The 24,243-nt window shown below is 48.3% G+C and overlaps 1 protein-coding gene across 1 annotated transcript in view; it reads left to right on the plus strand.

Annotated features, from left to right (window-relative positions):
* The window catches only part of LOC144667644 (glutamate receptor ionotropic, NMDA 2C-like), a 178,668-nt gene that overhangs the window by 84,682 nt on the left and 69,743 nt on the right, over positions 1-24,243 (plus strand). The window contains exon 5 of the mRNA XM_078529118.1: positions 2,350-2,561. Within this exon, the coding sequence (XP_078385244.1) occupies positions 2,350-2,561 (212 nt within the window). The remainder of the gene's footprint in view (positions 1-2,349; positions 2,562-24,243) is intronic.

Below are 24,243 nucleotides of genomic sequence, written 5' to 3' on the forward strand. Positions count from 1 at the left end.
CAGGAATTGGAAAGGATTGATTAGAACAAAGAGCTTCAACTTCCAGACATATCGGTGTCTGGTCATTAGCGATAACAAATTATGTATGCACAATCGAGCACACCCCATGTCCTCAATTACAGATTTATTTAACCAATGAACTTCAACGTTACAAGAGCAAGATTGTTCCATATAACATATTAAATTAAAATTACCCTGATGGATATTATCACACATATAATTGTCATTAAACTTTGTCAAAATTGTGATCAATTTGTGGGTAGGGCTAACCAATATATACAGAGCATACATCAGGTATCTGTGGCTCAGAGTAGACTAGGCCTATATTTCCTGAAGCTCAGGAGAATGGCAGCAGATCTAATTAAAACACTATTCTGTTCTCGCAGCAATATTAACTTCTGCTCTGTGCTTTTTCACTTCTTTCTCTTTTTCCTCATCCTTTTGTTACACCTCAAGTGTCCAACTCAAGGTTTTTATGCGACTGTCTTATAACATTTGTATGCTGTGAAAAACCTGATACTAACTCTGATATTAAGTCCACGTTCTTCTGAAACAATTTCTTTGCTTTCTCACATGCCCTGTAACTTTACCCTTAGTGTTTTATGGATTCCTGGGAGCATTACCTTCTCAACCTGCATAAGAAGTGGAAAAGATTCATGGTCAGACTCTTGCCTTGCCCAGTTGAATGGGCTCCTCCCACTCTTCCTCGGATGAAACATTTAAGTTATGAAGAGAGGTTGGATAGACTTGGGTTGTTTTCATTGGAGCAGAGAAGACTGAGGGGTGACTTGATCGAGGTGTACAAGATTATGAGGAGCATGGACAGGGTGGATAGGGGGCAGCTGTTCCCCTGAGTTGAAGGGTCAGTCACAAAGGGGCATAAGTTCAAGGTGAGGGGCAGGAGGTTTAGGGGGGATGTGTGGAAAAACCTTTTTACCCAGAGGGTGGTGACAGTCTGGAATGCACTGCCTGGGAGGGTGGTGGAGTCGGGTTGCCTCACATCCTTTAAAAAGTACCTGGATGAGCACTTGGCACGTCATAACATTCAAGGCTATGGGCCAAGTGCTGGTAAATGGGATTAGGTAGGTAGGTCAGGTGTTTCTCACTTGTCGGTGCAGACTCGATGGGCCGAAGGGCCTCTTCTGCACTGTGATTCTGTGATTCATGTTTCTGGAATTATAAGCATACTGATTTGGAGTAACAAGCGAGTGAGGAGTCGAGAGGCATCTAACTACTCCGCCTATGTACCTAACATCACCACTTGAACCATCTGGGTTCAGGACTCTGAAGTTGAAGAAGATAAAATGGGTGCAGAGGAAATGGTTGCTTCACACTCTGTCCCATTAACCCCTTATCAACTTTTGGATCTGGGAATCCTGTGAACCCCCATCATGCTTCATTGGTTGGCAAGTAGAGTCTGATTGGTGGAGGCCCAGGGAGATGCCTTGACCAGAGTCAAGCTGCCTAAATTTCAAACAATGCTTGGCAATTAACTGACAGTCACCATTAACCAATGCAATCTCCATGGCAACACCTCTACCAATCAGAATCCACTTGCCAACCAATCAGCACTCTCTTCTCATACAGGATAAAGTTGTTGCTTTCCCTGACATTGGTATTCTTGCAATTGTCCTGATGAGTACAAGATGAAAAGCTTCGACAAAATGCCTTTTTTCAGAAATACGGAAGTTCTGTATTACAAAACAACTATTTGTAACCCTGGTACTACTGTTGCATCATCGTCTTAGTCTCAATCCCATTCTCCATAAACACAAAAGACCATGTTGACTTATTCCAGACCATCACAGACATGACTGAATGAAGCACATACATTCTAATGCCCTCCTCATCTCTGAAAATACACTTGCCTTTGACCCTATGACACAATACATCCCCTGACCAACAGAAGGTTGGTTTAACTCAACGTGTGCTGGTTCCACAGGTACCCAGGACATTGAGGTATTCAGGTAGTGGTAGCTCCCATTCCCACATGCTTCTCTTATTATTATTCTCATTCTGCAAATTCCTTCTTACCCCACTAACATCTTAATTCCCCAGTACCTGTCTCACACTAATATAATTCTCATTTTCCAGTGTACTTCTCACCCCAATATAATTCTCATACTCTTTGCTAAACCACACCCCTCTATCCCTCAGATTCATTCTCTGCCCACTATCAATTCATCCCCAGTGTCAGTAACTCCCACTATTCTCATTCTCCAGTCTGCCTCTCTCCCCACCATTATAAAGAGTGAATAAAGAGAAATTCCAATAGCAGAAAGTCTCTGTTAGTTTGTTGTTTAAGAAGCTGAGAATGAATTGTAAACAAATCTCTCCTCACTCTTACAGGTTGGAAGATGGGAAAATGGTTTGATAAGAATGAAATACCCAGTGTGGCCAAGGTATGGAAAATTCCAGCAGCCTGTCTCTGATAGTGCACATTTAACTGTTGCCACGTTGGAAGAGAGGCCGTTTGTGATTGTGGAGGAAGCAGATCCTGAAAATGGAGCTTGTGTACGGAATACTGTGCCCTGCAGGAAGCAAGCAAACCTGAGTGAAAGGTAAGGAGCTACATCTGGTGATGCGAGTAACATTCATGCTGGTGCCAGACAATGACCATCTCCAACTAGAGAGAATCTAACCATCGCCCCTTGACATTCAATGGCATTACCATCGCTGAATCCCCCACTATCAACATCCTGGGGGTTACTATTGACCAGAAACTGAACTGGACTAGCCATATAAATACTGTGGCTACAAGAGCAGGTCAGAGGCTAGGAATCCTGTGGCAAGTAACTCACCTCCTGACTCCCCAATGCCTGTTCACCATCTACAAGGCACAAGTCAGGAGTGTGATGGAATACTCCCCACTTGCCTGGATGAGTGCAGCTACAGCAACATTCAAAAAGCTTGACAAAGGACAAAGCAGTCCACTTGATTGGCACCCCATCCACAAACATTCACTCCCTCCACCACCGACAAACAGTAGCAGCAGTGTGTACCATCTACAAAATCCACTGCAGAAACTCACTAAGGCTCCTTAGACAGCACCTTCCAAGCCCATGACTGCTACCATCTAGAAGGTCAAGGGCAGCAGATAGATGGGAACACCACCACCTGGAGGTTCCCCTCCAGGTCACTCACCATCCTTGGAAATATATCGCCGTTCCTTCACTGTCGCTGGGTCAAAATCCTGGAATTCCCTTCCTAACAGTGCTGTGGTTGTACCTACACCACATGGACTGCAGCAGTTCAAGAAGGCAGCTCACCACCACCTTCTCAAGGGTAATTAGCGATGGGCAATAAATGCTGGCCCAGCCAGTGATGCCCACATCCCGTAAATGAATTGAAAAAAATAATAAGCTGCCATATGCCTGTAGGAAATACAGATTAGTGTGTCTAATTCCTGAGTTGGTGTATCCAACTTCTTTTAAATACCTGCATCAAATCTCCTAAGCCTTCTCAGCTCTAAGGAGAACAACCTCAGCTTCTCTAATCTATCCACATAATTGTAATCCCTTATCCCAGGTACTTTAAATTAAATCTCTTCTGTACTGCTCCAGAGCCTTCACTTCCTTCCTAAACTGTGGAGCCCAGAATAAGATACAATATTCTAAATGGGATGGAACTAGTATTTTACAAGTTCATCATAACTTTCTGGCTTTTGTACATACGTCTTTGTATAAGAGGGGCAAGATCATACGTGCTTCATTACCTGCTTATTAATCTTCAAGGTTTGTACAGCAACATCGCCAGATCTCTCTTTAAAATTGTACCATTTAGCTTGTATTGTTGCTCCTTGTTCTTCCTACTGATATGGATCATCTCACACTTTTCTGCATTGAATTTCAGCTGCCATGTGTCTGCTCATTCCACCAGCCAATGTCCTCTTGAAGTTTGTTACTATCTTCCTCTGTGTTTATTTCATTTCCAAGTTTAGTATCATCTGCAAACTTCATCCAGTATTGCCTTCTGCCTTCACCAGTAGATCTCTATCTTGATCCCTAATCTGTTCCACCTCTGCTCTGGCAATCCTTTAATATACCTGCAGAAGATGTTTGTTTTCTCTTTTACGTTAGCTGTCAATCTATTTTCATATTGGCTCTTTGGCACTCTTATTTCCATTTTTACTTCTCTGTACTTCTACATTCAGCCTGACTATCCCTTCATTATCAAGGTGATATCTAACAGACACCCCCTTTTTCTGCTTCATCTTACTTTCTAATTCTTCAGTCATCCAATGAGCTCTGTCTTTTGTTTGTCCTCCTATTCCCCTTTGTGGGCATGTACCTAGAATGTACCCTAACCATCTCCTTTTTAAAGGCTTTGCCTATTAGACTTTGACTCCAATTTACCTGAGCCAGATCCCTCCTTAATCTTCTGAAATCAGTTGCCCTCTACTTGTGTTTTTTTTTCTAAATTTACTCCTTATCCTCTTCTGTAACTAATCTAGACCTTATGAGATTATGATTACTATTCCCAACATACTCCCCCATTGTGACAATCTTCACTTGACCCATTTCATTCCCCAGGACAAGATCCAGCAATTCCTTCTTCCTCATTGGACAAAAGACATACTGATGAAGAAATTCCTCTGTCGCTGAGCCCTGAACACAACCACTGCCTTAGCTCTGTTCAGGTTCCTCCTGGAACAGAACTGGTCCCAATACCCCAAAAATCTAAAGCCCTTTTTCCTGAACTGTGTCTCTAGCTATGTATTAACCTGCCATATCTGCCTATTTCTATTCTCACTGTTGCATTGCACTGGGAGTAATCCAGAGATTACTACCTTTGATGTCCTACTTTTGCCTTCCTCCCTCGCTCCTTAAACTTTGACTACAGGACCTCAACCCTTTCCCTCCCTGTTTCATTGGCTTTCACATGGTTCAAGACTTCTGGTTCTTTCACTTCTCTACACAGAATGTTTTGCACACTCTCCATGATGTCCCTTACTCTGGCACATACCATACAGGTCTCATGTCTGCAGGTGCATCTGTTCCCCTGACTATCAAATTCCCAACTACTGCTGTGCTCCTATTCTTTATTGTATTCCCTATATTGTCCTTTGCCTCACGATGCCAGATGTGGGATTGCACTTCCTCAAGGTGTTGTCACCCTCATCAGTATTCAAAGCTGAATATAGATTTGAAAGTGCCACACTCCAAGGAATTCCGGCACAACCTGCCTCTTCCTACCCTTCTGATGGCCATCCACTTGCTATTCTGAACTCTGACTGGCTGTCGAATGAGCATTTCCTGAAACCTGTGATTCAGAAAACATTCAACCATCCATATGTTAGAGTTAAGACTGAGTTAGATAGATTCTTAATTGACAAGAGAATCAAAGGGATTTAGGAGGTAGACAGGAAAGCGGAGCTGAGGCCACAATCAGATCGGCCATGATCATATCAAATAGTGGAGCAGGCTCGAGGGATCAAATGGCTTACCTCTGCTCCTAATTCGTATGTTTGTTCGTATGTCTTGCAGTGAATCCAGCCTGTCCCGCGAGTTCAGAAACCTTCAGCGTGAGTTTGAGCAACTGGAAGTACTTTCTACAAACATGGGCCTCTGGGTCACATGGTGCATCCTGAAGTCCCTACGTGGAATGTCTAAGATCATAAGAAATGGGAGCAGGAGTAGGCCATTTAGCCATTTAATAAGATCATGGCTGATCTGATTGTGGCCTTAACTCCACTTACCTCATAACCTTTGACTGCCTTGTAGACCGAAAATCTAACTCAGCCTTGAATATATTCAATGACCCATCCTCCGCTGCTTGCTGGGGAATCTAACAGCCCACAGAGAAGAAATTCCTCCTCATCTCTGTCTTAAATAGGAGACCATTTATTTTTAAACTGTGCCCCCTCATTCTAGTTGCCCCCAGTGGCGAAACGTCCCCTAGTATCTACCCTGTCAAGCCCCCACAGAATCCTATACGTTTCAAAAAGATCACCTCTCATTATTCTAAACTCCAATGAGTACAGGTTCAATCTTTCCTCATAAAACAGCCCCTTCACCTAGTACAACTTCCCTGAACTGTTTCCAATGCAAGTTTGTCCTTCCTTACATAAGGATACCAGAGATGTACCCAGTACTCCAGGTGCGGTCTCATCTGTACAGTTGTCGCAATACTTACCCACTTTTATGAACTATTCCCCTTGCATAAAGGCCAACATTCTCCAAAGGCCAACCTTCCATTTGCCTTTCTCATTACTTTGTGTACCTGAACGTTAACTTTTTGTGATTCATGCACAAGGACACCCAGGTCCATTTGTGCTGCAGCATTCTGCAGTCTCTCCATTTAAATAATATTCTGCTTTTCTATTCTTCCTGCCAGAATAGCAGGACCTCACATTTTCACACTTCAGAATCCAGGGGAGACGATGGTGTAGTGGACTTGTCGCTGGACTAGAAATCCAGGATAATGCTCTGGTTCAAATCCTGCCACAGTAGATGGTGAAATAAAAATTCTGGAATTAAAAACCTAATGATGACCATGAAACCATTGGTAAAAACCCATCTGGTTCACTAATGCCCTTCAGAGAAGGAAGGAAATCTGCTGTCCTTACCTGGTCTGGCCTACAAGTGACTCCAGACTCTTAAATGCCCTCTGAAATGGCACGCAGTTGTATCAAAGCGCTATAAAGCCAAAAAAAGAATGGACAGACTACCCACATCAACCTAAGCACTGGAAATGACACCGGCAAGCCCTCCTTACTAATGCCAAAATTGGGAGAGCTGTCTCTCAGACATAGTCATCCTCACAGAATCATATCTCACCAGGAGTGGCTCGATAGCACCATGACAGTATTGGTAGGTGTGACCAATGCACAGTCAAAGTCCTGCCCTCACATTGAGGATCATGTTGTGTGGCATTACCACCGTGCTAAATGGGATAGATTTCAAACAGATCTAGCAGCTCAAGACTGGTCTTCCATGAGGTGCTGTACTCAATCTCATATTCCTCCACTCTAACAATGCCATCAAGCCAGGGAATCAACCCTGGCTCAATGAAGACAGCATGCCAGGAGCAGCACCAGGCATACCTAAAAATGAGGTGCCAAACAGCATAAGCAGCAAGTGATAGACAGAACTAAGCAATCCCACAACCAGCGGGTCAGATCTAAGCTCTGCAGTCCTGCCACATCCAGTCATGAGTGGCAGTGGACAATTAGACAACTCACTGGAGGAGGAGGCTCCAAAAATATCCCCATCCTCAATGATGGGGGAGCCCAGCACATCAGTGAAAAAGATATTAGCTACAATCTTCAGCCAGAAGTGCCGAATGGATGATCCATCTCGGCCTCCTCCGGAGGTCCCCAGCATCACAGATGCCAGTCTTCAGCCAATTCAATTCACTCTACGTGATATTAAGAAACGGCTGAAGGCACTGGATACTGCAAAGGCGATGGACCGTGATAATATTCTGTCAATTGTGCTGCAGAACTTGCAGTACCCCTAGCCAAGCTGTTCCAGTACAGCTACAACACTGGCATCTACCCGGGTATGTGGAAAATTGCCCAGGTATGTCCTGTACACAAAAAGCAGGACAAATCCAACCCGGCCAATTACCGCCCCATCAGTCTACTCTCGATCATCAGTAAAGTAATGGAAGGGGTCATCAACAGCGCTATCAAGCGGCACTTGCTTAACAATAATCTGCTCACCCTCACCCAGTTTGGGTTCCACCAGGGCCACTCAGCTCCTGACCTCATTACAGCCTTGTTTCAAACATGGACAAAAGAGCTGAACTCCCAAGGTGAGGTGAGAGTGACTGCCCTTGACATCAAGGCAGCATTTGACTGAGTGTGGCATCAAGGAGCCCTAGCAAAGCTGGAGTCAATGGGAATCAGGGGGAAAACTCTCCGCTGGTTGGAGCCATACCTAGCACAAATGAAGATGGTTGTGGTTATCGGAGGTCAATCATCTCAGTTTCAGGACATCACTGCAGGAGTTCCTCAAGGTAGTGTCCCAGGCCCAACCATCTTCAGCTGCTTCATCAATGACCTTCCTTCCATCATAAGGTCAGAAGTGGGGATGTTCGCTGATGATTGCACAATGTTCAGCACCATTCGTGACTCCTCAGATACTGAAGCAGTCCATGTCCAAATGCAGCAAGACCTGGACAATATTCAGGCTTGGGCTGACAAGTGGCAAGTAACATTTATGCCTTACAAGTGCCAGGCAATAACCATCGCCAACAAGAGAGAATCTAACCATTGCCCCTTAACATTCAATGGCATTACCATCACTGAATTCCCCCACTTACAACATCCTGGGGGTTACCATTGAACAGAAACAGAACTGGTCTATAGTTTCCTGCTATGTCTCTCCCCACTTTCTTGAATAGAGGTAAAACATTTGCAGTTTTCCAATTTGCTGGGACCTTTCCAGAATCTAGGGAATTTTGGAAGATTACAACCAATGTATCCAGTATCTCTGCAGCCACCTCTTAAGATCCCAGGATGCAGGCCATCAGGTCCTGGGGTACTACTGGCCTTTATTCCCAATAGTTTTCCCAATACTTTTTCTCTAATGATCTCCCTTTTGCCTTTTGATTTTCTACTATTCTTGGGATGCATCTTACGTCTTCTACTGTGAAGACAGATACAAAATATTTATTCCAAGTCTCTGCCATTTCCGGGTTTACAATTATTAATTCCCCAGTCTCACCCAAATTCTATCTTATCATGATCACCCTTACCCAGATAATTCTTTACTATGAGGTCATTAATTAATCCTGTGTCATGGCACATTATTAGGTCTAACATAGTCTGGACCCTGGTTCATTCCAGAATGTATTGTTCTAAGAAACTGTTCCAAATACACTGTGAACTCATCCTCAAGCCTACCTTTGCCAATTTAATTTATTCAATCTTACCACGATTATTGCAGTACCTTTCTCATTAGCCCTAAGTATTTCTTGATTTATTCTTTGCCCGACAGGGTAGTTACTGTCAGGGGGCCTATAAAACTCTCCCACCAGTGACTCATTTCCTTTGCAATTTCTTATGTCTGATTTTACATCTTGATCCTCCAAACTAAGATCATTTCTCACTACTGTACTGATCTCATGCTTGATTAACAGAGGTACCCAACCTCCTTTTTCTTTCTTCCGGTCCTTCTGAATTGCCAAATATCCGTGTATATTTAGATCCCAGCCATGGTCACTTTGCAACCATGGGCTGAATTTTGCCATCGGCAAGCAGGGGGGGGCGAGGCCCGCTCGGCAATGCGTAAAATGACGCAGGATGACATCAGGCGGATCCCCCGACATCACCGCGCCCCATTTAAATTTTCAGGAAGGTGGGGGCACAGCAAAATAAGCTGCGGACCCGCCGACCTGTCAATGGCCAATTGAGGCCATTGACAGGATCATTAAAACAATTAAAAGACCTGCCCGTCCAAGGTTGGCGGGTCGGCCAGGAACCCTGTTGGGGAATAGAAAAAACATGAAACCTCATCCACCGGCGGGATGAGGTTTCATGTCAAGATTTAAAAAGTTTAATAAAGTTTTATTGTAATTTATGAACATGTCCCATGACATCGTCACATGAGGGGGACATGTTAAGGACTTTTTTTCTATTTTTAATGTTTTTACAACTGTCAGCGATCTCCCTGAGGCTGCACTTAGCCTCAGGGAGATGTGCGCTCTATCGTGCGCATGTGTGAAAGAGCGAACTCTCGCTTTTGGGGAATTCCCCCCCACCCGCACAGGGAGCGCATAGCGCTTCCCGCTGGACGTCACGCTGGGCGGGCCTTAATTGGCCCTCCCACTTAAAATGGCGGTGAGGACCCGCTTCTCTGGCGGGGATCCCAACCCACTATTTAGTTTAAAGCCCTCGCTACAGTTCTAGTTATATGATTCACCAGGACACTGGTCCCAGCGCAAACCAGGTGAAGGCCTGATCCCAGCGGTACAGCTCCCTCTTTCCCAGTACTGGTCAGTGCCCCATGAATCAAAACCCATTTCTCCCACACTAATCTTTGAGCCACACATTCAACTTGCTGATCTTAATCATTCTATGCCAATTTGCTTGTGCCTCAGATAGTAATCCAGAGATTATTACCTTTGTGGTTCAGCTTTTTTATTTAGCCCCTAGTTGCTCATACTCCATCAGCAGAATCTCTTTCTTAGTCCTACCTAAGCCATTGTTAGCCACATGCATCATGACAGCTGGATCCTTACCCTCCCACTCCAAGTTACTCTCCAGCCCAGGGAGATGTTCGTAACCCTGGCACCAGGCAGACAACACAACCTCCAGGACTCACGTTACAGAGTACAGTATCTATCCTTCTAATTATGCTGTCTCCTACTACAAATACACTCCTTTTCATTCCCCCAACTTGAAGGGACCCCTGCACCATGGTGCTGCGGTCAGTTTGCTCATCTTCGCTGCAGTCCCTGATCTTGTCTACTCAGGCTGCCAGAACCATAAGCATAGTGGATAAGTGCAAGGGTTGAGGCTCCTCCAGGTGCTACTTTCTTAATCCACATAGCTGCCTCACTCTTAGTCACACCCTCCTGTCCCTGACCAAGAACCAAATCTGAAGTACCTCGCCTAAGGGGTGTGACTGCCTCCTGGAACAAAGTGTCCAGGTAACTTCCTCCTCCCTGATGCATCTGAAGCTCATCTACTCTGAGCCGAAGTTCCTCGAGTGGCAGACACTTATTGCAGATATGGTCATGGTTCACAAAGGTGTCCAGCAGAACCCACATGCTACAGCTGCAACACATCATCTGCCCTGTCATTTCTACGTGTTTTATTTAACTAATTAGGTTTCAAATTCAGAAATATAACTACGAGTGCTAGTTGAATAATATTATGGTTAGTTACGCTGTAATTGTAATACAAAATTTATATTTCCCCAGTACCAGTACAGAGGGGGAAAAGAACTTAAAACACACCAACCAATCATTTACCTGCTCACCTAACTAATGCCTCTGACTTCAGCTCTCACTGTTTCTGGCTCTCTTTTCTTGGACAACAGACCAAAACAGCACCTCCTCCCACATGACACTGAATTCCCTCATTTACCAAATTCCAGAGTTAAGCACGGTCTCACTTTGTCTAAACTCTCCCAGCTGGTGTTCTAATCTCTAGGAACTAACATAGGAGTAAAGATACACAGGAACAGGTATATGGCATTTAGGCAATCAAGCATATACCATCACTCAATTAGATCATGGTTAACATTTACCTGAAATCCAATTATATCCCCTAGTTCCCGAATTATTAATGTCCTTGCTTAACAAACAAGCTATCATTCTAAGTTTTGAAATTTTCAATTGACCCCAACGTCAACAGCTTTTTTGGGGAGAGAGTTCCAGATTTCCACTACTCTTTATAGAACCATAGAACCATAGAACACTACAGCACAGAAAACAGGCCAATCAGCCCTTCTAGTCTGTGCCAAAATATTATTCCGCTAGTCCCATTGACCTGCACCCAGTCCTTAAACCTCCAGACCTCTCCCATCCATGTATCTATCCAATTTATTCTTAAAACTTAAGAGTGAGCCCGTATTTACCACGTCAGATGGGAGCTCGTTCCACACTCTCACCACTCTCTGAGTGAAGAAGTTCCCCCTAATGTTCCCCCTAAACCTTTCCCCTTTCACCCTAAAGCCATGTCCTCTCGTGTTTATCTCTCCTAATCTAAGTGGAAAGAGCCTACTCACATTTACTCTGTCTATACCCCTCACAATTTTGTAAACTTCTATCAAATCTCCCCTCATTCTTCTACGCTCCAAGGAATAAAGTCCTAACCTGTTTAATCTTTCACTGTAACTCAACCCCTTAAGACCTGGCAACATCCTAGTAAATCTTCTCTGCACTCTCTCAATCTTACTGATATCCTTCCTGTAGTCAGGCGACCAGAACTGCACACAATACTCCAAAGTTGGCCTCACCAATGTCTTATACAAACTCACCATAACATCCCAACTCCTATACTCAATACTTTGATTTATGAAGGCCAGTATGCCAAAAGCTTTATTTACAACCCTGTCTACCTGTGACGCCACTTTCAGGGAATTATGTATCTGGACTCCCAGATCCCTTTGTTCCTCCGCACTCCTCAGTGCCCTACCATTTACTGTGTATGTCCTACCTTGGTTTGTCCTTTCAAAATGTAACACCTCACACTTTTCCGCATTAAATTCCATCTGCCATTTTCTGGCCCATTTTTCCAGTTGGTCCAGATCCCTCTGCAAACTTTGAAAGCCTTCCTCGCTGTCCACAACGGCTCCAATCTTAGTGTCATCAGCAAACTTGCTGATCCAATTCACCACATTATCATCCAAATCATTGATATAGACAACAAACAATAATGGTCCCAGCACAGATCCCTGAGGCACACCACTAGTCACAGACCTCCAGTCTGAGAAGCAATCATCCACTACCAGTGGATGTGAAGAAGTGCTTCCTAACATCATCTCAGAATGGCCTAGCACTAATTTTAAGGTTATGCCCCTTTCTTTTGGGCTGTCCAGTTCCTGCCACAAAGCACGTTGGCTGATCAACCACCTCTACCCACTCACCCAGCACCAAGGACTGTACATTGCACTTTAATCAAATCATTATTTTCACACTGGAGCCAGGTTTCATTACAAACTTTGGCAGCATTGAGTGTGAGAAAGGAAACATCAAAATGTTATGATCCATCTGGGGACCATTTCAGTGAGTTGCAAACTGCACACAACAATTCCAAGTGGCAACTATAAATTGGATGGTCTGTGTCCCTTTACATAGTTTCAATCAGATTCAACCTGCCCAGAAGTTTTGGTTTCAAATCTCAGGCTCAGTTTTTGTCTCCTTCGTAATGGGAAGGGCCAGTTACCTTTCTATGTTACCCGTTTCTATTTTCAGTTAGGTCGTGCATACCTGCTGTCTTATACCTCTATCTCAACCATTCTGACCTTTGAAGTATAATAGCCTCCCAGCTTGTTTATGTTACATTTATCCCGATTTCTACAGTTAAAACTTTACTTCTTAAAACGACAAGTTTTATTCTAAACCTAAAAGTTATATTTTAAAACACATGAACCATGAATTCGATATTCACAACAAAAGCTACACCACATCAGCTGAGACTTGGCAGTCAATTTAACAGCATTTTCATTAACATTTCCTCTGGGCCTCGATGTGACATTAAGTGATTAGTTGTGAGACTCTGACTAGATGCCACATTGGCTCCTTGTGACTCTCTGTGCAATGGAGTTGGGGTTGGAGGGACGGTCACTAACCTCCCGAGCAGTTTGGGGGGCTGGGGGCGGAACTTGGCTGCCCACTCGATGGAGGTGGACAGTCTATTCAGACAATTGAAGCCCCACTTAGTTTTGCTTAGCTGCCCATTTTGTGGCAGCATCAATATTTCTCCCTGTTCAAGCGCTCCCCTGCCCCCCCCCACCGCCCCCCACCACCCCCATTCCCCTGCTGCCCCACCCCTCCCGCCCCCATTCCCCTGCTGCCCCACCCCTCCCGCCCCCATTCCCCTGCTGCCCCACCCCCCCCGCCCCCCACCACCCCCCCCGCCCCCCACCACCCCCATTCCCCTGCTGCCCCACCCCCCCGCCCCCCACCACCCCCGCTCCCCTGCTGCCCCACCCCCCTGCCCCCCCACCCCCATTCCCCTGCTCCCCCCCACCCCCTGCCCCCCCACCACCCCCGCTCCCCTGCCCCCCCTGCCCCCCACCACCCCCATTCCCCTGCTCCCCCCCACCCCCTGCCCCCCACCACCCCCATTCCCCTGCCCCCCCCACCCCCTGCCCCCCACCACCCCCTGCCCCCCACCACCCCCTGCCCCCCACCACCCCCATTCCCCTGCTGCCCCACCCCTCCCGCCCCCATTCCCCTGCTGCCCCACCCCCCCGCCCCCCACCACCCCCGCTCCCCTGCTGCCCCACCCCCCTGCCCCCCCACCCCCATTCCCCTGCTCCCCCCCACCCCCTGCCCCCCACCACCCCCTGCCCCCCACCACCCCCTGCCCCCCACCACCCCCTGCCCCCCACCACCCCCATTCCCCTGCCCCCCCCACCCCCATTCCCCTGCTCCCCCCCACCCCCTGCCCCCCACCACCCCCTGCCCCCCACCACCCCCTGCCCCCCACCACCCCCTGCCCCCCACCACCCCCATTCCCCTGCCCCCCACCACCCCCATTCCCCTGCCCCCCCCACCCCCGCTCCCCTGCCCCCCCACCCCCGCTCCCCTGCCCCCCCACCCCCGCTCCCCTGCTCCCCCCCACCCCCGCTCCCCTGCTCCCCCCCACCCCCCCACCACCCCCGCTCCCCTGCTGCCCCACCCCCCTGCCCCCCCACCACCCCCGCTCCCCTGCTGCCCCACCCCCCCGCCCCCCCAAAACCCTCGCTCCCCTGCTGCCCCACCCCCCCGCACCCCTGCCCCACACCCACTCCCACCCCTCTGCCCCCCACACCCCTGCCCCCTCAACACCCCCACTCCCCTGCTGCCCCACACCCCCGTCCTCTGCACCCCCCACCCCTCCCCAGGAAAATGGCACTGAGTGGTGATGCTCAGTGAGCCGGTACAGACACAATGGGCCTAATGGCCTCCTTCTGCACTGTAACAATTCTGTGATCAGGTTATGACCCAACCAGCAAAATCCAGCGCTCTGCGGGGAGTTTTCCCAGACCCGGGGAGGGGGATGAGACTGGAAAATTAGAGAAAATGCTGGTGAACAGGTATCCCAATGATTTCCTGCCACCTCCTGCTTTTCCCAGGATTGAGTGTATTGGCTGCCACTCTATCAGCAGATTGAACCTGTTATCAAACCAAAATAGGGATTTTCCCAGTGAAATCTTTCCCTCCCAACAGTGGAACAGTCCCACACAGCAGGAAGGAATACTTGAACGAAATGGAGAAGCTGCGAAGGTTTCATACTGAATAGCTACAGATATGGATAGGCTGAGAAGCTGGATTGGGCAGCATTGATCTGCAGCAGGTGATTGGCGATTGTCTGGAAGGCACTTCAGCCATCCTCAGATCCACTTCCCCTGCTGCTCATCTTCAGACCAGCAAGAGGTGTCAGCTGTGGCTCAGTTCATAGCACCCTCGCCTTTGAATCAGAGGGTTGTGGGTTCATGTCCCACTCCTGGAAACCAAGAACTGTGATTGTACTCGAAAGAGTTGCAATCTGTGACTGTTGATAACTCGAAAGAGTTTCAGACCAGCAATGGGATCAGTTTATGCAGCTCCTCTGTCCCCCTCTCCTGAGAGTCTAGGGCAGGGGCTTCCCACTGCAATATGTTCCTGCAGCTGCCTCCTCTGCAGCCACATGCCCCTCCACAGGGCAGAGGTGATAGAAACATAGGAAATAGGAGCAGAGGAGGCCATTCGGCCCCTCAAGCCTCCTCCACCATTCAATTAGATCTTGGCTGATCTTCCACATCAACTCCATTTTCTCACGCTATCCCCATATCCCCTGATGTCTCCACTGTCTAGAAGTCTGTCGACCTCAGTCTTGAGCATACTCAATGACTGAGCCTCACAGTCCTCAGAAGGTGGTAAATCTTTGGAATTCTCTACCTTAGAGTGAAGAGATTCTTCCTTAACTCAGCCCTAAGTGGCCTACCTCTTATTCTGAGACTGTGTCCCCTTCTTCTAGACCTCCCCAGCCAATGAAAACATCCCTCCTTCATCTATCTTGTCGAGCTCTGTAAGAATGTTCTATGTTTCAATGAGATCCCCTGTCATTCTAAACTGCAGAGAATCCAGGCCCAATCTCCTCAATCTCTCACAGGACAAACCCGCCATCCCAGGTATGAGTCTGGTGAACCTCCATTGCACTCCCTCTATGGGCAAGTATATCTTCCTTTAGGTAAGGAGACTAAAACTGTATGCAATATTCTAACGTGTTCTCACCAAGGCTCTATCCAATTGCAGCAAGAGATCTTTACTCCAGTACTCAAATCCTCTTGTGATAAAGGCCAACATCCATTTGCCTTCCTAATCCTTTGCTGCACTTATATATTATGCCTTCAGTGAATCATGAACAAGGTCCATTTGGACATCCAGACTTCCTAACCTCTCTCCATTTAAAAAGCATTCTGCATTTCTGTTTTTCCTACCAAAGTGGATAACTTCACATTTTTGCACATTGTATTCCATCTGCCATGTTCTTGCCCACTCACTAAACCTGTCCAAATCCCCTTGAAGCCTCCTCCCATCCTCCTCACGAATCACATTCCCACCTAGCTTTGTCTCATCAGCAAACTTGCAAATATTACATCTGGTCCCCACATCCAAATCATGGATATAGATTGTGAGTAGCTGGGGCCCAAGCACTGATCCTGTGATATCCCACTAGTCACAGCCTGCCAACCTGAAAATGACCTATTTGTTCCTACTCTCTGTTTTCTGTCTGTTAACCAGTTCTCAATCCATGCCAGTATATTACCCCCAATCCCATGTGCTCTAATTATGTTTACTAACCTCCTGCATGGGACCTTATTAAAAGCTTTCTGAAGATCCAAATACACCACATCCACTGGTTTCCCTTATCTATTCTGTTGGTTACATTTTCAAAAAACTCCTAACAGGTTTGTCAAACCTGATTTCTCTTTCATAAATCCATGTTGACTCTGCCCAATCCTACCATTATTTTCTAAGTGTCCAGTTATCACATCCTTTCTAATGGATTCTAGCATTTTCTCTACTACTCACACCAGGGCCAGGTCAGGGACGGCCACTGAGATGCACCTGGATGGAGGCGAATGTCTACAGGCAAAGGATCAGCTATGCAAACATGTGCCTCAGAAGGTTCAGGCTTTGCCAGCAGCTCACTGCCAACACCTGCATTCTCATGGTGCCAGACCCTCTCCCAGTGAACCAGGTGGGCATGCTTTGCCAGTGCCCAACAAGGTGCCTGTCTCTGGAGACCCACCTCCCCGTGCCTCCCACTACCCTGTGTCCATGGCTCTCTCCAAGTTGTGTGGATCACTTATCCTGCAAGGAGAGAAATCAGGGAGTTGCAGTGTTAGGAATAGCTTGTGTTCAAAGGAGTGAAGAGCTACGTTTATGGAGGTTGGCTGGAGGCATGGGTGTGAGAGGGCACTAGGCTGAGTGTGAATGTGAGTGTCAGCAGTTCAGATGGGGCTGAGGGGTGCCTGGAGAGAGAGGAATGAGTGAAGCTGGGGGGAGTGTTGTCCTGAGGAGTGCTGTACAGCAGAATGCTGGGAAAGTCAGGGTGTGGGCTTGGCACCTGAAAGTGTTACACTGCTCACCTGTCATCCCCCGAGCTCCTGGATCCCCTTGGTTTACCACCTCCAGGTTGAGAGCAGCACACTCTTGTTGCTGACTTCCTCAGCCACTTCCTACTTGGTTGGTGAGGTGTTCCTCTTCCTCCCATCCTTGTGAGGTTCACCTCACTGTAACCGCTCAATCCCACTGCAGGATTTCCAGGTAAGACTGAGAGAAATGGGGCACAGGGGTGGCTGTGAGCAGCCTGCCCAGGTCCCATCTCCATTCCTATGGGAACTGAAATGTCAGGAATCCAAGTTACAGTCAGTTGATCTGAAACCTGCTGTGCTCCCTTTAATTGGAAATCTTTCCTCTGTCAAAATCCCACGTGCCTGCCCTCTCTGATTGGTCAGGGGGCCCAGATGTGGGCTCTTAATTGGTTTGCTCTGGAAAGGAGAAACCAGAAGGGCCACAGCTCCAGAAAAAGTGATGGCAGCGAGAAACTGGCCCAGCCCCCAGCAGGTAATTTCCACTGTCTTCCCACTGCTGATGGAGCCTGTTGTAGATTGAAAATGCATTCCAGTAAATCAAGTATTTCCCATGGGGAGCACATGTCCCATGGAGCTTCAGTGACTTGGCAGGGACTGCTGTGTGGCAGGTGAGTGATGAGGGCTGTAATTGGAAGAGTTGCTGTGTGGAAGGTGAGTGATGAGGGCTGTAATTGGAAGGGTTGCTGTGTGGCAGGTGAGTGATGAGGGCTGTAATTGGAAGGGTTGCTGTGTGGAAGGTGAGTGATGAGGGCTGTAATTGGAAGGGTTGCTGTGTGGAAGGTGAGTGATGAGGGCTGTAATTGGAAGGGTTGCTGTGTGGAAGGTGAGTGATGAGGGCTGTAATTGGAAGGGTTGCTGTGTGGAAGGTGAGTGATGAGAGCTGTAATTGGAAGGGTTGCTGTGTGGAAGGTGAGTGATGAGGGCTGTAATTGGAAGGGTTGCTGTGTGGAAGGTGGGTGATGAGGGCTGTAATTGGAAGGGTTGCTGTGTGGAAGGTGAGTGATGAGGGCTGTAATTGGAAGGGTTGCTGTGTGGAAGGTGAGTGATGAGGGCTGTAATTGGAAGGGTTGCTGTGTGGAAGGTGAGTGATGAGGGCTGTAATTGGAAGAGTTGCTGTGTGGAAGGTGAGTGATGAGGGCTGTAATTGGAAGAGTTGCTGTGTGGAAGGTGAGTGATGAGGGCTGTAATTGGAAGGGTTGCTGTGTGGAAGGTGAGTGATGAGGGTTGTAATTGGAAGAGTTGCTGTGTGGAAGGTGAGTGATGAGGGCTGTAATTGGAAGGGTTGCTGTGTGGAAGGTGAGTGATGAGGGCTGTAATTGGAAGGGTTGCTGTGTGGAAGGCCAGTGATGAGAGCTGTAATTGGAAGGGTTGCTGTGTGGAAGGCCAGTGATGAGGGCTGTAATTGGAAGGGTTGCTGTGTGGAAGGTGAGTGATGAGGGCTGTAATTGGAAGGGTTGCTGTGTGGAAGGTGAGTGATGAGAGCTGTAATTGGAAGGGTTGCTGTGTGGAAGGTGAGTGATGAGGGCTGTAATTGGAAGGGTTGCTGTGTGGAAGGCCAGTGATGAGAGCTGTAATTGGAAGGGTTGCTGTGTGGAAGGCCAGTGATGAGGGCTGTAATTGGAAGGGTTGCTGTGTGGAAGGTGAGTGATGAGGGCTGTAATTGGAAGGGTTGCTGTGTGGAAGGTGAGTGATGAGGGCTGTAATTGGAAGGGTTGCTGTGTGGAAGGTGAGTGATGAGGGCTGTAATTGGAAGGGTTGCTGTGTGGAAGGTGAGTGATGAGGGCTGTAATTGGAAGAGTTGCTGTGTGGAAGGTGAGTGATGAGGGCTGTAATTGGAAGGGTTGCTGTGTGGAAGGCCAGTGATGAGGGCTGTAATTGGAAGGGTTGCTGTGTGGAAGGCCAGTGATGAGGGCTGTAATTGGAAGGGTTGCTGTGTGGAAGGCCAGTGATGAGAGCTGTAATTGGAAGGGTTGCTGTGTGGAAGGTGAGTGATGAGGGCTGTAATTGGAAGGGTTGCTGTGTGGAAGGTGAGTGATGAGGGCTGTAATTGGAAGAGTTGCTGTGTGGAAGGTGAGTGATGAGGGCTGTAATTGGAAGGGTTGCTGTGTGGAAGGTGAGTGATGAGGGCTGTAATTGGAAGGGTTGCTGTGTGGAAGGTGAGTGATGAGGGCTGTAATTGGAAGGGTTGCTGTGTGGAAGGTGAGTGATGAGGGCTGTAATTGGAAGGGTTGCTGTGTGGAAGGTGAGTGATGAGGGCTGTAATTGGAAGGGTTGCTGTGTGGAAGGTGAGTGATGAGGGCTGTAATTGGAAGGGTTGCTGTGTGGAAGGTGAGTGATGAGGGCTGTAATTGGAAGGGTTGCTGTGTGGAAGGCCAGTGATGAGAGCTGTAATTGGAAGGGTTGCTGTGTGGAAGGCCAGTGATGAGGGCTGTAATTGGAAGGGTTGCTGTGTGGAAGGTGAGTGATGAGGGCTGTAATTGGAAGGGTTGCTGTGTGGAAGGTGAGTGATGAGGGCTGTAATTGGAAGAGTTGCTGTGTGGAAGGCCAGTGATGAGGGCTGTAATTGGAAGAGTTGCTGTGTGGAAGGCCAGTGATGAGGGCTGTAATTGGAAGGGTTGCTGTGTGGAAGGTGAGTGATGAGGGCTGTAATTGGAAGGGTTGCTGTGTGGAAGGTGAGTGATGAGGGCTGTAATTGGAAGGGTTGCTGTGTGGAAGGCCAGTGATGAGAGCTGTAATTGGGAGGGTTGCTGTGTGGAAGGCCAGTGATGAGGGCTGTAATTGGAAGGGTTGCTGTGTGGAAGGTGAGTGATGAGGGCTGTAATTGGAAGGGTTGCTGTGTGGAAGGTGAGTGATGAGGGCTGTAATTGGAAGGGTTGCTGTGTGGAAGGTGAGTGATGAGGGCTGTAATTGGAAGGGTTGCTGTGTGGAAGGTGAGTGATGAGGGCTGTAATTGGAAGGGTTGCTGTGTGGAAGGCCAGTGATGAGGGCTGTAATTGGAAGGGTTGCTGTGTGGAAGGTGAGTGATGAGGGCTGTAATTGGAAGGGTTGCTGTGTGGAAGGTGAGTGATGAGGGCTGTAATTGGAAGGGTTGCTGTGTGGAAGGTGAGTGATGAGGGCTGTAATTGGAAGGGTTGCTGTGTGGAAGGTGAGTGATGAGGGCTGTAATTGGAAGGGTTGCTGTGTGGAAGGCCAGTGATGAGGGCTGTAATTGGAAGGGTTGCTGTGTGGAAGGTGAGTGATGAGGGCTGTAATTGGAAGGGTTGCTGTGTGGAAGGTGAGTGATGAGAGCTGTAATTGGAAGAGTTGCTGTGTGGAAGGTGAGTGATGAGGGCTGTAATTGGAAGGGTTGCTGTGTGGAAGGCCAGTGATGAGAGCTGTAATTGGAAGGGTTGCTGTGTGGAAGGCCAGTGATGAGGGCTGTAATTGGAAGGGTTGCTGTGTGGAAGGTGAGTGATGAGGGCTGTAATTGGAAGGGTTGCTGTGTGGAAGGTGAGTGATGAGAGCTGTAATTGGAAGGGTTGCTGTGTGGAAGGTGAGTGATGAGGGCTGTAATTGGAAGGGTTGCTGTGTGGAAGGCCAGTGATGAGAGCTGTAATTGGAAGGGTTGCTGTGTGGAAGGCCAGTGATGAGGGCTGTAATTGGAAGGGTTGCTGTGTGGAAGGTGAGTGATGAGGGCTGTAATTGGAAGGGTTGCTGTGTGGAAGGTGAGTGATGAGGGCTGTAATTGGAAGGGTTGCTGTGTGGAAGGTGAGTGATGAGGGCTGTAATTGGAAGGGTTGCTGTGTGGAAGGTGAGTGATGAGGGCTGTAATTGGAAGAGTTGCTGTGTGGAAGGTGAGTGATGAGGGCTGTAATTGGAAGGGTTGCTGTGTGGAAGGCCAGTGATGAGGGCTGTAATTGGAAGGGTTGCTGTGTGGAAGGCCAGTGATGAGGGCTGTAATTGGAAGGGTTGCTGTGTGGAAGGCCAGTGATGAGAGCTGTAATTGGAAGGGTTGCTGTGTGGAAGGTGAGTGATGAGGGCTGTAATTGGAAGGGTTGCTGTGTGGAAGGTGAGTGATGAGGGCTGTAATTGGAAGAGTTGCTGTGTGGAAGGTGAGTGATGAGGGCTGTAATTGGAAGGGTTGCTGTGTGGAAGGTGAGTGATGAGGGCTGTAATTGGAAGGGTTGCTGTGTGGAAGGTGAGTGATGAGGGCTGTAATTGGAAGGGTTGCTGTGTGGAAGGTGAGTGATGAGGGCTGTAATTGGAAGGGTTGCTGTGTGGAAGGTGAGTGATGAGGGCTGTAATTGGAAGGGTTGCTGTGTGGAAGGTGAGTGATGAGGGCTGTAATTGGAAGGGTTGCTGTGTGGAAGGTGAGTGATGAGGGCTGTAATTGGAAGGGTTGCTGTGTGGAAGGCCAGTGATGAGAGCTGTAATTGGAAGGGTTGCTGTGTGGAAGGCCAGTGATGAGGGCTGTAATTGGAAGGGTTGCTGTGTGGAAGGTGAGTGATGAGGGCTGTAATTGGAAGGGTTGCTGTGTGGAAGGTGAGTGATGAGGGCTGTAATTGGAAGAGTTGCTGTGTGGAAGGCCAGTGATGAGGGCTGTAATTGGAAGGGTTGCTGTGTGGAAGGTGAGTGATGAGGGCTGTAATTGGAAGGGTTGCTGTGTGGAAGGCCAGTGATGAGAGCTGTAATTGGAAGGGTTGCTGTGTGGAAGGCCAGTGATGAGGGCTGTAATTGGAAGGGTTGCTGTGTGGAAGGTGAGTGATGAGGGCTGTAATTGGAAGGGTTGCTGTGTGGAAGGTGAGTGATGAGGGCTGTAATTGGAAGGGTTGCTGTGTGGAAGGCCAGTGATGAGAGCTGTAATTGGAAGGGTTGCTGTGTGGAAGGCCAGTGATGAGGGCTGTAATTGGAAGGGTTGCTGTGTGGAAGGTGAGTGATGAGGGCTGTAATTGGAAGGGTTGCTGTGTGGAAGGTGAGTGATGAGGGCTGTAATTGGAAGGGTTGCTGTGTGGAAGGTGAGTGATGAGGGCTGTAATTGGAAGGGTTGCTGTGTGGAAGGTGAGTGATGAGGGCTGTAATTGGAAGGGTTGCTGTGTGGAAGGCCAGTGATGAGGGCTGTAATTGGAAGGGTTGCTGTGTGGAAGGTGAGTGATGAGGGCTGTAATTGGAAGGGTTGCTGTGTGGAAGGTGAGTGATGAGGGCTGTAATTGGAAGGGTTGCTGTGTGGAAGGTGAGTGATGAGGGCTGTAATTGGAAGGGTTGCTGTGTGGAAGGTGAGTGATGAGGGCTGTAATTGGAAGGGTTGCTGTGTGGAAGGCCAGTGATGAGGGCTGTAATTGGAAGGGTTGCTGTGTGGAAGGTGAGTGATGAGGGCTGTAATTGGAAGGGTTGCTGTGTGGAAGGTGAGTGATGAGAGCTGTAATTGGAAGAGTTGCTGTGTGGAAGGTGAGTGATGAGGGCTGTAATTGGAAGGGTTGCTGTGTGGAAGGTGAGTGATGAGGGCTGTAATTGGAAGAGTTGCTGTGTGGAAGGCCAGTGATGAGGGCTGTAATTGGAAGAGTTGCTGTGTGGAAGGCCAGTGATGAGGGCTGTAATTGGAAGGGTTGCTGTGTGGAAGGTGAGTGATGAGAGCTGTAATTGGAAGGGTTGCTGTGTGGAAGGCCAGTGATGAGGGCTGTAATTGGAAGGGTTGCTGTGTGGAAGGTGAGTGATGAGGGCTGTAATTGGAAGAGTTGCTGTGTGGAAGGCCAGTGATGAGGGCTGTAATTGGAAGGGTTGCTCTGTGGAAGGTGAGTGACGAGGGCTGTAATTGGAAGGGTTGCTGTGTGGAAGGCCAGTGATGAGGGCTGTAATTGGAAGGGTTGCTGTGTGGAAGGTGAGTGATGAGGGCTGTAATTGGAAGGGTTGCTGTGTGGAAGGCCAGTGATGAGGGCTGTAATTGGAAGGGTTGCTGTGTGGAAGGTGAGTGATGAGGGCTGTAATTGGAAGGGTTGCTGTGTGGAAGGTGAGTGATGAGGGCTGTAATTGGAAGGGTTGCTGTGTGGAAGGTGAGTGATGAGGGCTGTAATTGGAAGGGTTGCTGTGTGGAAGGCCAGTGATGAGGGCTGTAATTGGAAGGGTTGCTGTGTGGAAGGCCAGTGATGAGGGCTGTAATTGGAAGGGTTGCTGTGTGGAAGGTGAGTGATGAGGGCTGTAATTGGAAGGGTTGCTGTGTGGAAGGCCAGTGATGAGGGCTGTAATTGGAAGGGTTGCTGTGTGGAAGGCCAGTGATGAGAGCTGTAATTGGAAGGGTTGCTGTGTGGAAGGTGAGTGATGAGGGCTGTAATTGGAAGGGTTGCTGTGTGGAAGGTGAGTGATGAGGGCTGTAATTGGAAGAGTTGCTGTGTGGAAGGTGAGTGATGAGGGCTGTAATTGGAAGGGTTGCTGTGTGGAAGGTGAGTGATGAGGGCTGTAATTGGAAGGGTTGCTGTGTGGAAGGTGAGTGATGAGGGCTGTAATTGGAAGGGTTGCTGTGTGGAAGGTGAGTGATGAGGGCTGTAATTGGAAGGGTTGCTGTGTGGAAGGTGAGTGATGAGGGCTGTAATTGGAAGGGTTGCTGTGTGGAAGGTGAGTGATGAGAGCTGTAATTGGAAGAGTTGCTGTGTGGAAGGTGAGTGATGAGGGCTGTAATTGGAAGGGTTGCTGTGTGGAAGGTGAGTGATGAGGGCTGTAATTGGAAGAGTTGCTGTGTGGAAGGCCAGTGATGAGGGCTGTAATTGGAAGAGTTGCTGTGTGGAAGGCCAGTGATGAGGGCTGTAATTGGAAGGGTTGCTGTGTGGAAGGTGAGTGATGAGAGCTGTAATTGGAAGGGTTGCTGTGTGGAAGGCCAGTGATGAGGGCTGTAATTGGAAGGGTTGCTGTGTGGAAGGTGAGTGATGAGGGCTGTAATTGGAAGAGTTGCTGTGTGGAAGGCCAGTGATGAGGGCTGTAATTGGAAGGGTTGCTGTGTGGAAGGTGAGTGACAAGGGCTGTAATTGGA

This window comes from Cetorhinus maximus, chromosome 24 (assembly GCF_964194155.1).
Source record: "Cetorhinus maximus chromosome 24, sCetMax3.hap1.1, whole genome shotgun sequence".
NCBI classification, from domain to species: Eukaryota; Metazoa; Chordata; class Chondrichthyes; order Lamniformes; family Cetorhinidae; genus Cetorhinus; species Cetorhinus maximus.